The following is a 15,706-nucleotide window of genomic DNA, read 5'->3' on the forward strand; positions in this document are numbered from 1 at the left end:
TCAAGATCGACGGTCGGGACGAGCCGATGACACCGCCGTCATGGTGCAGTTGCTTTCATACTCGTACATACTAAATGGATGTATGTACAGTACATACATAGTCCGTAGGGTCGAGACTCTGCCAAGGATAGTAGGCATAGCTTAGGTATGTACGTTCCGTTATCCATTCTCCACGAGACTAAATTCCCCGGCGTGATGCCAAGCAGTGGAGCGCTCTGCTTCAATTGCTTCCAGTGCTGCAAGCTGCCGGAGTCAGCCATCTCTTGTGACTTTTTGTCGAAGGGTCTTGTGGTGTGCAGAGTTTGACGAAAGCGTTGCCAGAAGTTTCTCATCGACGCAGCGCTTCCTTGATCTGGTTGTGCTTTTGGCAGCTCGGATTGGCCAATCATCGCTCTGCTATCATATGCCAGGTACCGTACGGAGTAACTTCCCTCTACTGTGCAGTGTAGCTGACCTCAGAGCGGTGGAAGGCGGCAGAACCGACAATTGATGGGTCCCGGGCCAGAGCAAAGAGCTGCGCGGCAGCCTGGCCATTTTTCCAACACGCTCTTTCCGCCCAAAACCCTCAAAACCTCAAAAATCCCCCACACAGAGCAGGAGTTGGGGCACCCGCGACCATGTGGAGGAGAGCGCGTGAGTCGGTGTGCCTGATATGCCGCTCGGCAACGCAACGCACGACGGCGCTCCTGGAGCCCGGGCAGCCATGGATGATGGGGCAGCGCACCTTTGCGACGCGCGGAGACCGTCCCTCGCGCATGGTCCTGTCCGACCGAGTCGCCCGCGGGTCGCGAGCTGATGATGCCTCGAAGAGGTCCCGCGACCGAGACCGGCCCGAGGGCCCCTGGGGAGGCGCCAACCGCACCGTCGCCAACATCGACCCGGCCCGCCGACGAGGGCCTGCATCGAACCGCCGCGATAGGAAGGCCGACACGCGAGACGAGCCGGGCCAGACGCGCGACAAGGACGAGAGCCATTTCAAGGCGCTCAAGATGCAGCGTGCCCTCGCCACCATCTCGTACCGCCAGCGCACCGCCGTCAAGGCCCGCATCTCGGACGTCGAGTCCTTCGAGCAGTTCGACCTGCTGCCGTCCCTCAAGGAGGCCGTCTACAACGAGGTGCTCAAGGGCATGGTGGATGTCAAGCCGACCCCGGTCCAGAGGCTCGCCATCCCCGCCCTGCTCGGGAAGCCGGTCGGGCAGAACGCGGACGCGGGCCGGCGCCCCAAGAGGGCCGAGCCCAAGAGGGAAGAGTTCCTGCTGGCCGCCGAGACCGGGTCCGGCAAGACGCTGGCGTACCTGCTGCCCATCATCCAGGCCCTCAAGATAGCCGAGGCCGACGACGACGCGGTCAAGGCGTACAACGAACGGCTCGAGGCCGAGAGGGAGCGCCGCGGCGGCGCCCCCGTGTCGGAGTGGATCGACAAGTTCGAGCCGCACCCGAACCACGCCCGCCCCCGCGCCGTCGTGCTGGTCCCGACGGCGGAGCTCGTCGACCAGGTGCTGGCCACCGCCAAGAAGATCTCCCACGTGGCCAAGTTCAAGGTCCGGCCCGTCTCGGCCAGCTACAGCCCGGTCAAGATCCAGCGCAACATGTACAGCCACGGCGGCATCGACATGGTCGTCGCCACCCCTCACCTCCTCGCCGCCATGGCCGAGAGCGACCCCAACATCCTCTCGCGCGTCCACCACCTCGTCATCGACGAGGCCGACTCCCTGCTGGACCGGTCCTTCTCGCCCGAGACGACCAAGATCGTCGAGCGCGCCATGCCGTCGCTCAAGCAGCTCGTCCTCTGCTCCGCCACCATCCCGCTCCGCCTCGACAACTACCTGGCCGACCACTTCCCCGACATCAAGCGCATCGCGACCCCCAACCTGCACGCCATCCCGCGGCGCGTGCAGCTGGGCGTCATCGACGTGTCCAAGGACCCCTACCGCAACAACAAGCTCCTGGCCTGCGCCGACGCCATCTGGACCATCGGCAAGGACTCGTCGCTGCAGGGGGACGCCGACGAGGTCGTCGACATCAAGCGCATCATGGTCTTTGTCAACGAGCGCGAGACCACCCAGCAGGTCGCCGACTACCTCGTGTCCAAGGGCATCGACGCGGTCGCCCTGCACCGCGACACCCCCGAGCACCGCCAGAGCGAGATGCTCGCCAGCTTCACCACCAGGGAGCCCATGCGCGCCACCAGGGACGAGATCGAGGCGGCCAAGCAGGCCGTCCTGGCCAGGGCCGGCCCCGCCGCCCCGCGCCGCCACCTCCCCAACACCAAGGTCATCGTCGCCACCGACCTGGCCTCGCGCGGCATCGACACCCTGGCCGTCCGCCACGTCGTCCTCTACGACGTGCCCCACACCACCATCGACTTCATCCACCGCCTCGGCAGGGCCGGGCGCATGGGCAGGCGTGGCCGCGGCATCGTCTTGGTGGGCAAGAACGACCGCAGAGACGTGGTCGCCGAGGTGAAGGAGAGCATGTTCAGGGGCCAAGCGCTAATCTGAGCTTCTAAGATGGGAAATGGGGAAAAGGGGGGGGGGGCTAGGCGAGTGTATATCCCTCCCAGTTGTACGATGATGATGATGTACTATATATATCTACATATACATACAGTTAAGGGGACCAAGGCGAAGATAAAATAAAGATACCAGCGCACATTGCGTGTGTATATTATGTTCTGTATATACTGTACATGGAAAGTAGAAAAAGGGGTGTTGGGAGGCAACCCCGAAGTAGGCCCAGGAGCCTGTTTTGCCTAATGTTGCAGAACTCAAGACCACGCTCTCTATCGCTCGTCGTTCAGTCGTTACTCGTAATCCGTGTCGTCATGGTTGTTGAATCATGGGGTATGACATCAAAGCGGAGGAAGTCTCCTCCATCGGGGAGGAGAATAGGAAAATGAAAAATAAAAGGAAAACCGTAAAGTTAATGCTTGCCGACCTCCCACGTGCGCATCTTGCTCATGGTGCGCTTCCGCATGGTGGCCATGATCTGGGCCTCCATCTTCTCGATGCCGGCCTCGATGTCGGCGTCCTCGGCCTCGAACCGGCGCTCGCGCCGGCGGTCCCACAGGCACCAGCAGACGACGACGACGACGGTCAGCGGCACCGTGATGGCGAAGTAGATCCACAGCAGCGGCGACACGGAGTTCCACTTGCTTCCGCCGTCACCCGAGCCCTCCGCCGGGCCCCCATTGTTGTTGTTGTTGTTGTTGCCGCCGCCGCCGTCGGGGACAAAGTTGAAAAAGGCCATGCCGAAGATGGAGGCCAGGTACGTGGCCGGCAGGAAGATGGCGCCCAGCAGGGAGAGGACCTTCATCTCGGTGCTGTCGCGCTTGGCCGCGTGCGCGAGCCGCCGCTGCTCCCCGGCCATCTGGAGGCCCAGCTTGGACTCCTTTTGGGCGATGATGTTGTAGAGCTGGGGGTTGAAGTGGAAACGGATATTTGTCAGTGTGGCAAGAAGAGGGGAAAAAAGAAAAAAAAGAAAAAAAGAAAAAAAAGAAAAAAAGAAAAAAAAGAAAAAAAGAAAAAAAGAAAAAAAGAAAAAAAAGAAAAAAAGAAAAAAAGAAAAAAAGAAAAAAAAGAAAAAAAGAAAAAAAAAGAAAAAAAGAAAAAAAGAAAAAAAAGAAAAAAAGAAAAAAGGGAAAAAAGAAATAAAAGAAAAAAGAAAAGAAAAAAAAGAAAAAAAGAAAGAAAGGAAAGGAAAGGAAAGGAAAGACTTACGGCTGCCCGCTGGATGGTCAGCCGCTCGAGGGTAATGTGGGCGTAGTTCTCGATGCCCTTGAGCTTGGCCTGGTAAAAGTCGAGGCGGGAGAGCATGCTGCGGTGGACCTTGTCGACGGTGCCGCCGCGGCCGCCGTAGGCCGGGTCGGCGGCGGCGCGGGACCAGAAGCGGTCCATGGCCTGGCGGACGGCCGAGACGATCTCCTGGTAGGCCTGGGGCCGCTTCCAGAGGACCTGGGAGTGGCACTCGACCAGGTCCATGTTGATCAGGTCGAGGTCGATCATGGGCCCGCGCATGTACTTGCTCTCCTCCTCGAGCACCTCCTGGCGCATGCTGACGGCGGCCTCGAGGTCGCGCAGCCACTGGCGCGCCTGCCGCTGCTTCTGGTCGTTCTTCATCGACAGGTCGTGGCTCAGGATGATGACCGGCAGCAGCAGCGGGTGCATCACCTGGCCCGCGCATGCCCGCAGGTGCCGGATGCTCTCGACGATGTCCGACGACGGCGTCCCCTTGGCGTACCCCGTCGTGATGTGCGTGCGGAACGAGTGGGACAGCATCAGCTCCCACCCGCGCGTCTTGCCCTTCTTGCGCACGTCCGACTTGCGAAAGATGATTTCTGTTGGTTTGCCCCGACGACCCAAACATTGGGGGAAAAAAGGGGGGAGGGGGGCGTTGGTTAGCGAAAGAGAGAGCGTAGAGGAGCGTGATGTTAAGGAAGGGTCGTTGATGGAATCACCGTTTTTTTTTTTAAAAAAAAAAAAAAAGGGAAAAGAAAAAAAAAAGGAAAAAGAAAAGAAGAAACATACGCAGATGCGGGTCATCGTCGTCCTGATCAAAGGCCGACCAAAAGAAGGGCCCCACGACGCTGCTGCCCTCAATGGCGCGGAAGGGGAGGTGCCAGGCCCGGATCATGTCCTCATATGCCTGGTGGGTAAGAGATAGATAACAGGGCGTGAAGGTCTCTGGGTGCTGCGCATTTTGCTGGAGACTAGGGAAAAGGGGAAGGAGGGAGGGGGGTTGTGTGTTGATTCGAGTTAGCCCACATTCCATGTCCGAGGCGATTCGACGTGAAAGCAAAAAAAGTGTGAAGGGATTCCGAGGTTGTAGGGGGGGGCGACTTACATCAACCGGATCCCGCTCACCAACTCAACGCCAGGCCGTAGCTTAGGGGGTGCGAACGCCCCCTGAGAGAACGGTCAGTCTGGGCTCCTCTTGGGCTATGGGACGGAATGTGGATTGGAACCACAGGCTTGACCGCCGAGGGCGGGGCTCACTCTTCTGTGTAGAAAGTTGCCAAACTCATCCTGTAGCTCGTCGGAGCGGAACCGGTGCTCCTCGCAGGTGTTGAATGAGGGATCCTAACAACCGATGTTGTGTTAGTTGGGTCGGGTTGAGTTGAGTTGACTATCTCCTTGGTCCATCTCTAGGCCCTTTCACCTTCATCACCAAATAAAAAATAATAATAAATAAATAAAAGAGATGCGGTTGGGGTGAGGCTCACCGTGTAGTTAAAGATCTCGAGATAACTTGTCTCTTCGTGCACGTACTTGAACTGGGTCACATAGGACCGGAACATGTAGTCGTCCATGGCTCCCGCGTCGTCCGTCATAGGGGCACCGAAGCCGAGTCCTTAACCTCTGCAGCAGGCGAGCGAGCTTGTGTTACAATCCACCAAGCCAAAAAAAAAAAAAATAAAATAAAATAAAACAAAATAAAAACCCTTCCAAGCCTCTCGAGGCGGAATCTCGAGTCGCCGGAATCACACTCTTGAGATTCGAGTGTATCTAAAAAAGTCCAAGTTCACAGGGCGGTCGATGGTGCCGAGATTGGAAGCTGCTCTCACATTAGAGGGTGATTATTGCGGATATCCTAGCGTTATGTATGTGCTGTACATACCTCCTCTTCTGATTCGTTTTCTCTCTCTCTCCAGGTAAACAAAACGACCGTATTCGCGAAAAAAGGGGGGGTGGTTTCAACTTGTTGTTGAGCCCTCTCTTCCCGCAGGCCTCGTTCATTGACTTTCAAAGCAGAAAAATAATCACCCAAGCGAGCCCCCATCTATGTGTGGACTGGACCATTCTCTGCCCCCCGGCCAGCCACCACGGCGGCGGCCTCTCCATGCATGCTTCCCACCCTTGTCGGGTTGCACACACACCCATGTAGGAACTAAGGTGCGTTTTGCCCGCCTACATGTTCGGACACTGTGAATCGATTTCCTCCTCTTCTCCAAGGAAAACACGCCCCTGAACACTTTCCCGCGAGACGAACGTTAGAGAGTCAGTGTGCGATGCCTGATACCATTGCCCATCGAGGGAACATCCGGTACGGATTGCACCACGTTGTTCACACCAACCCCCTCACAGCAACCTTGCCCAACGAACGGAGCCGTGAGGGTAACCGGGAGATGCACGTACGGAGTAGTGAGTGTATGGACTCGCGGGGTTAGAACTGAGTGGAGTCCACTTTTAATCAGTGTGTGATCGCTCCTGCCGGGCCAATTGCCGGTGGCTGGGCTCACTCTCCACAGCCCGATTGATATGCAGCTATGGCGATCGATGATGCTGCTCGGAAAAGAAAGAAAAAAGTATACTTGTAAGTTAAACCTTACTGCACATAGATGAGCGAGAGAAGCTTTGTTGGGAGCAAAAAGGTGCTCAACTGCCCGCACCGCCGATCCGAGTTCCAAAAAAAAAGCGCCAAATTAAGCTTAGTTATCTATGGAGTGTAGCTTGGTGGCCGGCTTTTGTACCATGTAACTGTTCATGTAGGTACATACGTACATACGGGTCGCTCCCGCCCACCCGCTTGGCAAGCCGAGACCACGGAGTGTATCCGTCTGATGGGGTTCATGGCTGGTCACGAAGTCGTCTGTAAAGGTCGGTGTACCCACAAGGAAGAGGGAGAAGAAGCAACTGGAGTACAAGGAGTAACGGCTTGCCTTCTAGAGGGAGCATTCCGGAGCGAGAAAACACAGACATGGAACTTTTTCATCTCCTATCCATCATCTAACCTCCCGTTGCCCGACCGACAGGTCGATCATCATCACGCGGGAACTGGAACCTGCACAGCGAAAGAGAGGTAAAGATAAGGACGAGACAAACATTTTTGAACCCAGAGACGGACGGTGTCAACGCCTAGAGCCTACCCAAGACCAACCCACCGCACCCGGTTCCCCCTATCCGGCTGTACTAACCCGTACAGCGTCCGTAAAGAATTCCCTTTGGTAGCTCTTTGCTCTGTATAGATGCTCAAGGTGATGATGCTTGGTCCTTCTCAGGCTAGTCTCCTCCTCGGCAACAAGAAGCAAAGAAAAAGTAGCGCACTGGGCCGGAAACTCCACCGTCAGTTGCCCCTGTCCAAGTGATTCCAGCATTGCAAATTCAAGCAGGGAAAGCCACTGCAATGACTGGCCCTGTCGATCGGTCCCAGCCGGGGTTCTCAGCACAAGGCGGAGGAGGGCTTGTTGAACTCAGCCCTCCATCGTCGGCTCGTCTAGCATAACCAACCAGCCGTCCGTGAGCCTTAGAAATCCTGGAACAGGTAACCGAGTCTAGCATGCCTGGTCAGTTTCTCATTCTCCACGACCAGAGACACCAAAGTCACAAAGGCTAGTACAACGGAGGGGAGAGGGGAAGGAAAGAGAGAGACGAAAAGAGGAGCAACTTACTCGTCATTCCCCGGCGCGCCGTACTGCTCCACCTCCTCCGGGTACCGGTCGAATTGGCTGGCGTCGCCGGTGCCGGCCCGCACCGGGGGCGAGTAAGGCGCGTCAATATCCTTGCGTGCGAGCCGGTCCCACGTCACCTCGGCGAACCAGGGGTGGTTCTTGACGTCCTGCGACCCGCCGTACAGGTTGCCCAGCCGCTTGGTCAGGTCGGCCGTGATGAGCCGCTCCAGCAGGTCCTGCGCGTCCGGGTTGATGTACGCCGGGTACTTGACTTTGCCCCGCAGGATGTTCTCGTAGATCTTCATCGGCGAACCGCTGTCCCAGAAGGGTGTGTACCCGCAGAGCATCTCGTAGATGAGGATGCCAAGGGACCACCTGGAGGAAAGCAAGACGCGTGTGCGCGTGTGCGAGCACGAGTTAGTCTAAGCTCTCGATAATGTCATATGTCTCAGACTTCCTCCACCGCGCTGGGAGACAAGTAAGGAGGGGGGGTGGGGGGGTGGGTGACTGACCAGTCTACTGATTTATTGTAGCCCTTGTTGGAGACCACCTCGGGCGCGAGATAATCTGGCGTGCCGCAGAGCGTCCACGTCTTGTCTGGTACGCGCTTGGCGAATCCAAAATCCGTAATCTTGAGGTGGCCGTGCCGGTCGAGCAGAAGGTTCTCCGGCTTCAGGTCGCGATAAATAATGTTGCGCGAGTGTAGGTACTCGAGAGCCAGCGTTACTTCGGCGGCGTAGAACTTGGCCACCGGGTTAGGGAAGCGCTGTCGCGTCCGTTAGCCTCCCGCTTTTGCTTTCACCAAGACACCAAATGCACCACAAACCCGCCCCCTCTCAAAGCGCACCCTCGCCGTTCTTTTGCTACTTACCCCTGACCTCCTTAACAGAGAGAAGAGTTCGCCGCCCTCGACAAAGTCCATCACCATGTACAGGTTCCTCGCGTCCTGGAAGGTGCCCCACAGCGTGACCAGAAACGGGTGCTTCACCTCTCCCAGCATCCTCCGCTCGTCATTGGTGTGCTCCACCTGTTTCATCTTAACCACCTGCGCCTTCTTGAGAACCTTGATTGCATAGAACCGGTGGTTATGCCGCGACTGAACCAGGTGGACTCGGCCGAAGCTGCCCGTCCCCAGCGTCCTCAGGATATTAAAATCCTCGAGTGAGTACTTCCCCTTGGTCACCCGGCCCTCGCCCTGTGTTGTTACCACCTGCTGTGTTGGTCGTTGCTGCTGCTGCTGCTGCTGCTCTTGTTGCTGTTGCTGTTGCTGTTGTTGTTGCTGCTGCTGCTTTTGTTCCTCGTGTGTTTGTTGCTGCTGCGGCTGCTGTTCCTGGTGGTGATGGTGGTTGAAGTGGTGAAGGTGATGGTGGTATTGTTGCTGCTGATGAGGATGACTTGACATCACACCGCCATTGCTTGAAGTGTATTGAGCACTTGGGGCTCCCTGGAGTTGCTGATAGTCGGCTTGCCCCTCATTGTGCGGGGGGTTGATCAGATTCGCAATGCGCGGTACATTCTGCGGATCGGTACCGGGAGAGGGAGTGTGTTGTTGTGCCACCGCGTACGGCGGTTGCTGCGGTGAGAGGGTGTTCATTGGCTGCTCCTGGGCCTGCTCCTGCTCCTGCTCCTGCTTCTGCTCCTGGGCCTGCTCCTGCTCCTGCTCCTGCTGCCCAGCCGCCGCTTCAGCCGGCCGATTCTGTTGTTGAGTGGCAGTTGCCGAGGAGTGGCGTGTAGACTGCGAGCCGGCGCTGGAACGTGATCCGCGGGGGACGGGGTGTTGGTCGAAGCCGTTTGCTGTCGGCGTTACGGGGCTCGTTGGGTTGCTGGACGACGAATGGCCCTGGGCTCCGTCCCTAGTCCGTTTCCTCCTAAGGAAGCCGAGGGCGTGCATCAACGCGCTTCACAACCGAGACGGCGGACGGAAATGCGTGGGGCCTGTCAAGATTGGACAGGCGTGCGTCCGAGAGACAGAAGGACAGAGGAAGCCGCTGCCACGATGAGCTGCACGGCACCCGAGGGGGGGTGCGCCAATGAGCCAGCCGATGGTGGTAGTCAGAAGGAGGGCGTGCTAAGGTTTGTACCGTCGGCCGCGAGAGGATTAACGCAGCGGGGAGCGGCGCAAGGCTACGGGGTTGGCACTATCACCGGCCTCTCGAGCAGTTCGTTGTATAAGGCTGCCGCCGGGTATGGTGCCGCAGAGGCGGGGCGGCGAGGAGGGAGGTGATAGGTAGGGATGGATTATGTCGGCTGTTGGCAGGCGTGGTTGCAGTCCGCAACTCCGGGAGCGGCCGGTAGGTGAAATGCTTACACGCAGCCGCACAAAGAGGAGAGGGAGAGAGAATGGACCAATCGACTTCGTTTGGCCAAGAGAACCCGCAGGAAGCTGTAAAAGAGAAGAACGACGGCTGCCCTAAAGAGTCTTTTTTCTTTTTTTTCTTTTTTTTTCGCGCTCTTTCCTTTCCAAGGTCCAGGGTGCTGCACTTTTTGCGATTTCACTGCCGCGATGGCTCGATTCGCTAATCGAGAGATTTGAGGATTCAATCCGAGGTGGAAGTGCGTTGCTGTCAGTTACAGAGCGACAGCTTCTGACCTTTTTCTTTTTTTTTTTTTAGGTTCGACGTTTTGTGGTACTGAAAGAAGCCAGGGCCCGACGAGCTGGAAGAGACAATTAGTTATAGTATGAAGAGGACTGGTGTGTAAGACGCCTGCAGGCGGATTGTTAAGGTTTGCGTGAGTGCTGCGTCGCTCCGTCGATTGAAGCAGCCCGAGAACCTAAAAAGCTCCCGACTCGCGCACACTGTTGGGAACATCTGATGCAGGGCAGAGCCGGCTGGGTGGAGGGGATCCTGGTGTGGAGCAGTGGGGGCCCGGCCTGTTGTCCCGCTTTGCATTGGGCGGTCCTGCAACTGGCGTCACTGGTGACAGCTGCTTTGTCCCGAGCCTTGCAGCCCTTCTCGATCTGGCGGGCAACCGGGCAGCTGCCTCCAAACGCAGTCCTTGAGCTGCCACGCAAGAGAAGGATCTAATTGATTTTCTGAGCACGAAAAGGACCCAACCATCACTGGCGTGGCATGTCCAGAGCTTATGCCGGTGGCCGGGAGCTGATTCAAAGAGGGGCAAGCAATGTGGGGTACTTCTTCTGGCGCAGGGATCAGCCCCTGATCAGTCTTGACGTGTTGCCCATTTCTTCTTCGTCATCGCTCGTTGCCAATCCTCCTCTCGATCGATTGGTAACATCGACCATTGAAGCCAAGTCCACAAAGCCGTCAAACCAAAGGTGTCATAGCTCCGCATTTGTAGAGCGTGACGGTGGCTATTTCCGGCCAGATCCGGATATTGCTAGTAGCGTCTAGCAGTACGGAGGTACTCGGGGACTGGAACCAAGGCACCGCACCACACACCGATTTGCCAGATCGAACCCCAAACGAATCAAACATGCTTCGCCATTTTGCTTTCTTTTCTTGTGTCCTCGTCCATCGATAGATAATCGTTGCATTCTAAACCAGAACCACACAGCCGTTGTAAAGAACACAATTGCTTAACTCCGCCCAGGCGCCGAGAGACTGTACTGATACATGGGTGCTGTGCTGTGGGAAAACTCACTTCCGCGTCGGCTGCGGGGCTCGACAGCATCCACCTCGCCATGATGAGAGAGAACGGACATGGTATCGTTTGTTGTTTTCTGCTCTTGGCCGGTATATAGTCGTCACATTCCATCCTTGAGAGGCATTCTTCAATTTTGTCCCTCTCTTTCAAAAGCGGTGGCTCCGCTTGTTGTTCGCCCTCCAAGCTGTGTACCCGACGTAGCCGCCGCCAATAACCAGGAAGAAGAGGAAGATCTTGGTGAAGAACCAGGTCCAGCTGCCGCCCTCCTTGGGGGAAGCCACCTTCTTACCCCTACCGCTGCCGGGCGTCGACTTGCCTCCCGTAGGTTGCGCGTGATACAGGTTTTTCGCCTCGATGGAGATGATGTCGTGGTTGTCACTCAACTCGCCCGTCTCGGCGCTGAAACCGAGGTAGGCAACCTGCGGGATGGCGGGCGGCTGGTTGGTCTCGAAGCAGAGCGTCCACTCGCCCTCGGACTTGTACTGCAGCTCCAGCTTGAGGTACTTGTCCTGGAAGTAGGTCAAGCGGAACTTGGTCGGCACTGAGGCGTGCCGGATGCCCCTGGCCGAGCAGCCGGCGAACTCGGAGTTCTTGCCGTCCGTGTCCTTGTCGTACGACTTCTGGCCGTCGCCGACCATAGCCATGACGTAAGGGAAGACAACGCCGGGCCGGTTGTTCTTGTACGTGTCGAAGAAGATGCCGAGGCCCTCGAACCGGTCCGCGCTACCAAACACGGGGCCAATCTTCCCGCGCTCTTTCGTGATCCACATGGCGAAGCCGTCTCCATAGAGCTGGTTCTTCCCGTGAATCTTGAACTCCACCTCAACCTCCCAGTTTGTCGCAGTCAGCGGGACTCTCGAGAAGAGCCACCCGGATTGTGATGGGTAGTCCGAAGTAAGGCGGATATATCTGCAGTGGACAAGGTTTAGCTATGGTCTACGCCTGGGGGGGGGGGGGGGGGGCGGAAAGGGGGGTTACTGGTCAGTACGGATGATTGTGTCGCCGCCAAAATCGTACCAGCGACTTTGCATGTCCGAGTCTAGGTATGGCTGGAGGGAAGTCAGCGCAATTCGTCGGCGGGAGAGCTGAGGCGTGGCCATGCGCGCACCTGGGAGAGACTGTGTGTTCGCAACTGCAGGAGGATACCGTCAGCTTCGCTGTCCATGAAGAAACGACAGTAACGCAGTAGCGTACCGGTATGCTCTTCACATTGTCCTCCTCCGCCCGGGCCGTACCCCAGGCCAGCGTGGCCAGCCACAAGGCCGACAGTGTCGACTTTAAATTCAACATGGTGTGTCAAGTCGAGTATTCGAGGGTCGCTCGATCGGCGGCGGAGATAGAAAGAAAAGGGAAGGAGAAAGTAGGGAAAAGGAAACGGGCTCGTATGAGGTGCGATGGCAGAGTGCCGCCAAGGGTGTCAAACACAGAAGGAAAGGAAAAATTAAAGACAGAACAGAGTATCCGAACGAGTGCGCAGTGTGTCCGTTTGGAACGCTCAGCCGAGAGAGCTTGTCGTGGTTCGAAGGCTGCGACGCTTTCGACACTCGTCAGACCCTGACGGACTACCTTAGCTGGCCTTTTCGACCAAACGATCGGGCTGTCGTGCGATTGGCTCTGGTCTGGCGAGCTACCCCTGCTCTACACCTCTTCCAGCATTATTAATCCTAGTGCGATACATGCCCCACAACTAACGCAAATCAGAAAAGTAGCCAAGAAGTCTAGATACAACCAACCCAATACAAATTTCTATAATACAGAAGTATCAATACCCAGTCTCTCCCTCCTGGTTTTCTACCTTTGAGTGTGCCAGGCACTAAAGAAACTCAGGAGGCACTGCCTCCCAAAACAGCCAGTCGAAGCCCTGTAAGGCTCAGCGATTGAACGTCGTAGCGATGTTCAAGCCAATCCTTCATCCAGTGCCATACATTCTCAATAGGGCTCAAATCTGGGCTTCGAGCCGGCCACTATTGGACCTGGATTCCTATACTCGAAAGAATATCCCTTGTTGACTTGGCTGTCAACCTGGGGATTTTATCTGTAAGTACCTTCATATAGAAAATTATTAGGAGAGTGACATGGTGTGATAATTGTGTAAGTGGCTTGCAGAAGAATTGAAAAAAGTGGGGCATGTATCGCACTAGGATTAATAATGCTGGAAGAGGTGTACTCTGTACGAGTTAGTGTACGGATTACACAAGTGCGACGGCTCTCCACTTTCTCCACGTTCTTTTTACAAGACGGATACGAAGTACTATGTAAGTTACTCTGTACAATACAATACACACCAGCCTCAATTCCTTAGCAGCACGCGCCACACTTTTGGAACTTTTCCGCTCTCGCCAAACCAAACAAACGGCAACCTTTTGTAGGACACCTCGCTACACTCTGACCGCCAAACTACAGCCATGGACTCGGACACAGTCAAGAAAACCATCATCAGGCAGGCGCTTCAGGCGACCAACACGGCCAATGCGCGGACCCTGATCGAGGTAGGGCCGCGCCACTCCCGATCTCATAGAATCGTTCTTTACCCATCGCGCACTCTAGCCAGCCAATATATATACTGACACTTCTTCCCCCCCAACCCAAGAATATCAACGAGAAGTGCTTCGAGCGCTGCGTTCCCAAGCCGGGCAGTTCTCTCTCCAGCGGCGAGCAGACGTGCCTGACGTCGTGCATGGAGAAGTACATGGCGGCGTGGAACGAGGTCAATGCGACATACATCCGAAGGATACAGCAAGAGATGGGCAACCAGAACATTTCCAACGCATAGAGCGCTAGATGGGGTTTGGAGTTGTGTACAACACTACTGACGATCTCGGAAATCCAAAGGAAAGGGATCAATTCGGGCAAGTCGGATCTTGTACGATAGGCGGTGATAGACCGGTATGGCATGGGAAGATGTGAACATGCCTGCCTCTGCGAACAATTTTTTTTTGGAGTCTATTAGTTACAGGGAGAGCTCATGTTCGATCAACATAGCACAGCAGCGTGCCGTAGCCGTCCGCAACCGCACCGGGGAGGGGCCGGGGGGGGGGGGGGGTATCGTGTCGAAAGAAAGCAAAATATCCGGATGTCCTCGATCTCAGGGGACTTCGCCATTCTTCTTCGCCTCCTCCGCAGCCCTCTTCCTGGCCAAGTACCTCTCCCTGGCGCTCGAGATCTCGGCCTCGGTCTTCCTGCTCTTGCTGGCAAGCTGCACCTTGGCCGCCTCCTCCTCGGCCTCCTGCCTCGACCGCTTGAGCGACTCCTCCAGCTGGGCCTCCAGCATCTTCGACTGGCGCTCCCGCATCGCCCTCTTCCCGCCGGCGGCATACACCCCCCCTCTGGGCTGCGCGCCCGCTCCCGCCCTCGCCGACGCAGCCGCGGCTTGTGCCTGCCTCTCCTTCTCCCGCTGCACCTCGGCCTTCTTCTTGGCCGCCACGTTCAGCCCGCCCTTCAACAGCTGCCTCTTATCGACCACCTCGCCCTCGTCGTTGATCAACACATTCCCACCCTTGGCGTTGATCTCTCTCGCCCGATCCGCCGCGCTCTTTTCTTCCTCTTCCTCTTCCTCCTGTCCCCCTTCGCCGCTACCATCCCGCGCCGCCGGCGGCCGCACCCCCTCCTGGGCAGCCCTGACCAGCGCCGCGTGCTCCCTCTCCCCGCGCTCGAGCATGCCCTTGTAGAAGTCGGCCAGCCCGCGGCCGGCGTTCCGCTTGCGCTCCTCCTCCTCCCGGCGCTCCTCCTCCTCCCGCAGCCGCCGGTTCTCCTCCTGCTGCCGGCGGTACGCCTCCGTAACGAACTTCTCCTTGTCCGCGAACGCGTCCCCCTCGGCCGCCCGCTCCCGCTGCAGCCGCCGCTCCTCGGCGATCTGCCGGTCCCGCTCGCGCTGGTCGGCGGCGCTGAGCAGCGCCTGGAAGTAGCGCGGCTTCTTCTCCGGACCGCCGCCCGCCTCGCCGCCGTTCTCGGCGGCTTTCTTGGCGGCCGCCTTGGCCGCCTTGAAGGAGTCGTACGCGGCGTCGTAGTCGTAGATGGACGGATCGGCCTCGGCAGCCTCGGCGGCGTATTTGCGCGAGGTGAGGGCGCTCGAGAGGTCGGTGAATTGGTTGGCTTCTGGCGCGGTCACGGGCGGCTGTGGTGGCTTGAGGGGCTTCGAGGTCGGCTTTTTCCTCCGGTCCGGCGTGTCGCTGGGTGCCGAGGGTTCTGATGATGTGTTGAATACGTCGAGCTCCGAAACCTGCGCGGCGTTCTTTGGCCCTGACTCGTCTCCCGAGCCGTCGTCGTCGCCCCCGCCAAAGGGCGCGGGTTTTCGGGGCGCGGGAGCAGGTTTTGCAGGGCCGGCCTTTTTGAGGCCAAATGAGAAACCAGGTTTACTCATAGTATTACCGCGCTCAACAAGATACACAGGGGCTCAAATCGAAAGTTCGTTGTTCGATGCCGCGATGCATCCGGAAACCAAGCGGGTCCGCACCAGCCACAGCGCTCTTATCGAACATGCGATAAGGAACACTTTGCTTCCCGGCAGGCAAGAAGAATTCTTGGCAGCCCTCTCTCTCTCTCTCTCTCATCGAGTAAGTACGGAATATTTATTTCTGCGTACTTGGTAGAACAAGAGACGCTCCTCGTGCCCAGAAGGACCGTCTCGAGCATGATCATCTGGCCAGCAGCATGTCGCCATGCGGTTCAAAAGTTCACCTTGCTGAATCCTCTAATACCTCACTTTCTCGGCAT

At 57.2% G+C, this 15,706-nt stretch overlaps 6 protein-coding genes across 6 annotated transcripts; 2 read left to right on the plus strand and 4 right to left on the minus strand.

Annotated features, from left to right (window-relative positions):
* The first annotated feature begins 535 nt into the window (after positions 1–535).
* Positions 536–2,669, plus strand: MYCTH_2304071 (uncharacterized protein). The gene has a single exon (XM_003662852.1). It carries the CDS (start codon positions 711–713, stop codon positions 2,499–2,501), a length of 1,791 nt encoding a protein of 596 aa, XP_003662900.1. The 5' UTR covers positions 536–710; the 3' UTR covers positions 2,502–2,669.
* A 241-nt stretch (positions 2,670–2,910) lies between these two features.
* On the minus strand, positions 2,911–5,403 carry MYCTH_2304073 (uncharacterized protein). The gene is made up of 6 exons (XM_003662853.1): positions 5,222–5,403; positions 4,995–5,078; positions 4,843–4,904; positions 4,527–4,708; positions 3,720–4,336; positions 2,911–3,414 (listed from the first exon to the last, which is right to left on the minus strand). The coding sequence occupies exons 1-6, from the start codon at positions 5,327–5,329 to the stop codon at positions 2,923–2,925; spliced, it is 1,545 nt and encodes a 514-aa protein (XP_003662901.1). The 5' UTR covers positions 5,330–5,403; the 3' UTR covers positions 2,911–2,922.
* Positions 5,404–7,022: 1,619 nt separating this feature from the next.
* MYCTH_2304075 (uncharacterized protein) lies at positions 7,023–9,502 on the minus strand. Its single transcript, XM_003662854.1, has 4 exons — positions 8,259–9,502; positions 7,900–8,153; positions 7,388–7,762; positions 7,023–7,270 (listed from the first exon to the last, which is right to left on the minus strand). The coding sequence occupies exons 1-4, from the start codon at positions 9,276–9,278 to the stop codon at positions 7,243–7,245; spliced, it is 1,677 nt and encodes a 558-aa protein (XP_003662902.1). The 5' UTR covers positions 9,279–9,502; the 3' UTR covers positions 7,023–7,242.
* A 1,437-nt stretch (positions 9,503–10,939) lies between these two features.
* MYCTH_2304079 (uncharacterized protein) lies at positions 10,940–12,576 on the minus strand. The gene is made up of 4 exons (XM_003662855.1): positions 12,188–12,576; positions 12,102–12,125; positions 11,972–12,042; positions 10,940–11,902 (listed from the first exon to the last, which is right to left on the minus strand). The coding sequence occupies exons 1-4, from the start codon at positions 12,281–12,283 to the stop codon at positions 11,140–11,142; spliced, it is 954 nt and encodes a 317-aa protein (XP_003662903.1). The 5' UTR covers positions 12,284–12,576; the 3' UTR covers positions 10,940–11,139.
* An 822-nt stretch (positions 12,577–13,398) lies between these two features.
* Positions 13,399–13,766, plus strand: MYCTH_2061176 (uncharacterized protein; the record flags this gene model as incomplete). Its single annotated transcript, XM_003662856.1, has 2 exons — positions 13,399–13,482; positions 13,584–13,766. 2 exons carry the CDS (start codon positions 13,399–13,401, stop codon positions 13,764–13,766), a joined length of 267 nt encoding a protein of 88 aa, XP_003662904.1.
* A 144-nt stretch (positions 13,767–13,910) lies between these two features.
* On the minus strand, positions 13,911–15,353 carry MYCTH_2092294 (uncharacterized protein; the record flags this gene model as incomplete). The annotated part of the gene is made up of 1 exon (XM_003662857.1): positions 13,911–15,353. One exon carries the CDS (start codon positions 15,351–15,353, stop codon positions 14,079–14,081), a length of 1,275 nt encoding a protein of 424 aa, XP_003662905.1. The 3' UTR covers positions 13,911–14,078.
* Positions 15,354–15,706: the final 353 nt, after the last annotated feature.

This window comes from Thermothelomyces thermophilus, chromosome 3 (assembly GCF_000226095.1).
Source record: "Thermothelomyces thermophilus ATCC 42464 chromosome 3, complete sequence".
Lineage (NCBI taxonomy): Eukaryota > Fungi > Ascomycota > Sordariomycetes > Sordariales > Chaetomiaceae > Thermothelomyces > Thermothelomyces thermophilus.

What these genes read in the sequence shown, in the direction of transcription:
- MYCTH_2304079 (XM_003662855.1), bottom strand. Translation starts at nt 12,283, where the DNA reads ATGTTGAATTTAAAGTCGACACTGTCGGCCTTGTGGCTGGCCACGCTG. An exon ending in GAACACACAGTCTCTCCCAG is followed by an intron (nt 12,043 to 12,101) that starts GTGCGCGCATGG and finishes ACTTCCCTCCAG; the next exon opens with CCATACCTAGACTCGGACAT. An exon ending in ACAATCATCCGTACTGACCA is followed by an intron (nt 11,903 to 11,971) that starts GTAACCCCCCTT and finishes TGTCCACTGCAG; the next exon opens with ATATATCCGCCTTACTTCGG.
- MYCTH_2304073 (XM_003662853.1), bottom strand. Translation starts at nt 5,329, where the DNA reads ATGACGGACGACGCGGGAGCCATGGACGACTACATGTTCCGGTCCTAT. An exon ending in TCGAGATCTTTAACTACACG is followed by an intron (nt 5,079 to 5,221) that starts GTGAGCCTCACC and finishes ATCGGTTGTTAG; the next exon opens with GATCCCTCATTCAACACCTG. An exon ending in GCAACTTTCTACACAGAAGA is followed by an intron (nt 4,905 to 4,994) that starts GTGAGCCCCGCC and finishes CCGTTCTCTCAG; the next exon opens with GGGGCGTTCGCACCCCCTAA.
- MYCTH_2304071 (XM_003662852.1), top strand. Translation starts at nt 711, where the DNA reads ATGGGGCAGCGCACCTTTGCGACGCGCGGAGACCGTCCCTCGCGCATG.
- MYCTH_2304075 (XM_003662854.1), bottom strand. Translation starts at nt 9,278, where the DNA reads ATGCACGCCCTCGGCTTCCTTAGGAGGAAACGGACTAGGGACGGAGCC. An exon ending in TACAATAAATCAGTAGACTG is followed by an intron (nt 7,763 to 7,899) that starts GTCAGTCACCCA and finishes GCTTTCCTCCAG; the next exon opens with GTGGTCCCTTGGCATCCTCA. An exon ending in GGCGCGCCGGGGAATGACGA is followed by an intron (nt 7,271 to 7,387) that starts GTAAGTTGCTCC and finishes CAGGCATGCTAG; the next exon opens with ACTCGGTTACCTGTTCCAGG.